This window comes from Haliaeetus leucocephalus, unplaced genomic scaffold, assembly GCF_000737465.1.
Source record: "Haliaeetus leucocephalus isolate CR32 unplaced genomic scaffold, Haliaeetus_leucocephalus-4.0 Scaffold186, whole genome shotgun sequence".
Lineage (NCBI taxonomy): Eukaryota > Metazoa > Chordata > Aves > Accipitriformes > Accipitridae > Haliaeetus > Haliaeetus leucocephalus.
Window position 1 is genome coordinate 28293 of NW_010972622.1, and position 663 is coordinate 28955.

The 663-nt window shown below is 58.2% G+C and overlaps 1 protein-coding gene across 1 annotated transcript in view; it reads left to right on the top strand.

Moving 5' to 3' along the window:
- Positions 1 to 326, top strand: part of SMUG1 (single-strand-selective monofunctional uracil-DNA glycosylase 1) — a 3533-nt gene extending 3207 nt beyond the window's left edge. Inside the window, exon 3 of the mRNA XM_010565063.1 lies at positions 194 to 326. Within this exon, the coding sequence (XP_010563365.1) occupies positions 194 to 286 (93 nt within the window). The 3' untranslated portion in view covers positions 287 to 326. The remainder of the gene's footprint in view (positions 1 to 193) is intronic.
- The last annotated feature ends 337 nt before the right edge of the window (positions 327 to 663 follow it).

The window sequence follows — 663 nt, forward strand, 5'->3', positions numbered from 1 at the left end:
CCCGCAATCCCTGATTTAAGCCCCCGGTGACAGTTTTACGTCCCCACGCCGCCCGCCGCCGCCCCGGCAGCTTTTCCCCGCGACCCGAGTCGTGCCGCCCGAGCCGGCGTTCCCAGGGCCGGCGGCAGCCGCCAGCACTAAATCACTCTGCCACTTAAGAACTAAAAGTTCCTAATAAATAATTTTTTTACAGGGAATGCGGTCCCGCCATTCCGGAGGGCTGGATGCAGCCGTATTTCAAGGCGATTGTCACGTTCAGCTGCCGCCGCGCTTCGACACCAAGTGAGTGTTTGGATATCGGAGACTTTTTGGAGTTGGGAATCGGTCATTTCCCGGACAGAGCCTGATGAAGGGTGACTGTGAAGAAGGGGAAGGTGTTGGGAATGGGAGGGGGCTCTTGGCTGGCACCCCAATATCCGAGGAGCAGCTCCGACATGGTCACCGGTGTGTGTGTGTCAGCCTTGGAGATGGAGGGATGGAAGGAGAGAAGGAGGGAGGGATGAGGCAGGGAAGTAGGGATGGAAGGATGGAGGGAGAGAGGAGGGATGGATGATCAGATGGAGGGATGTGTGAGGAGAGGGGTGAGGCAGGGATGGGATGGATGGGATGGAAGGATGAGGCAGGGAAGGAGGGATGGAGGGATAAGGGAGGAAAGGAGAGATG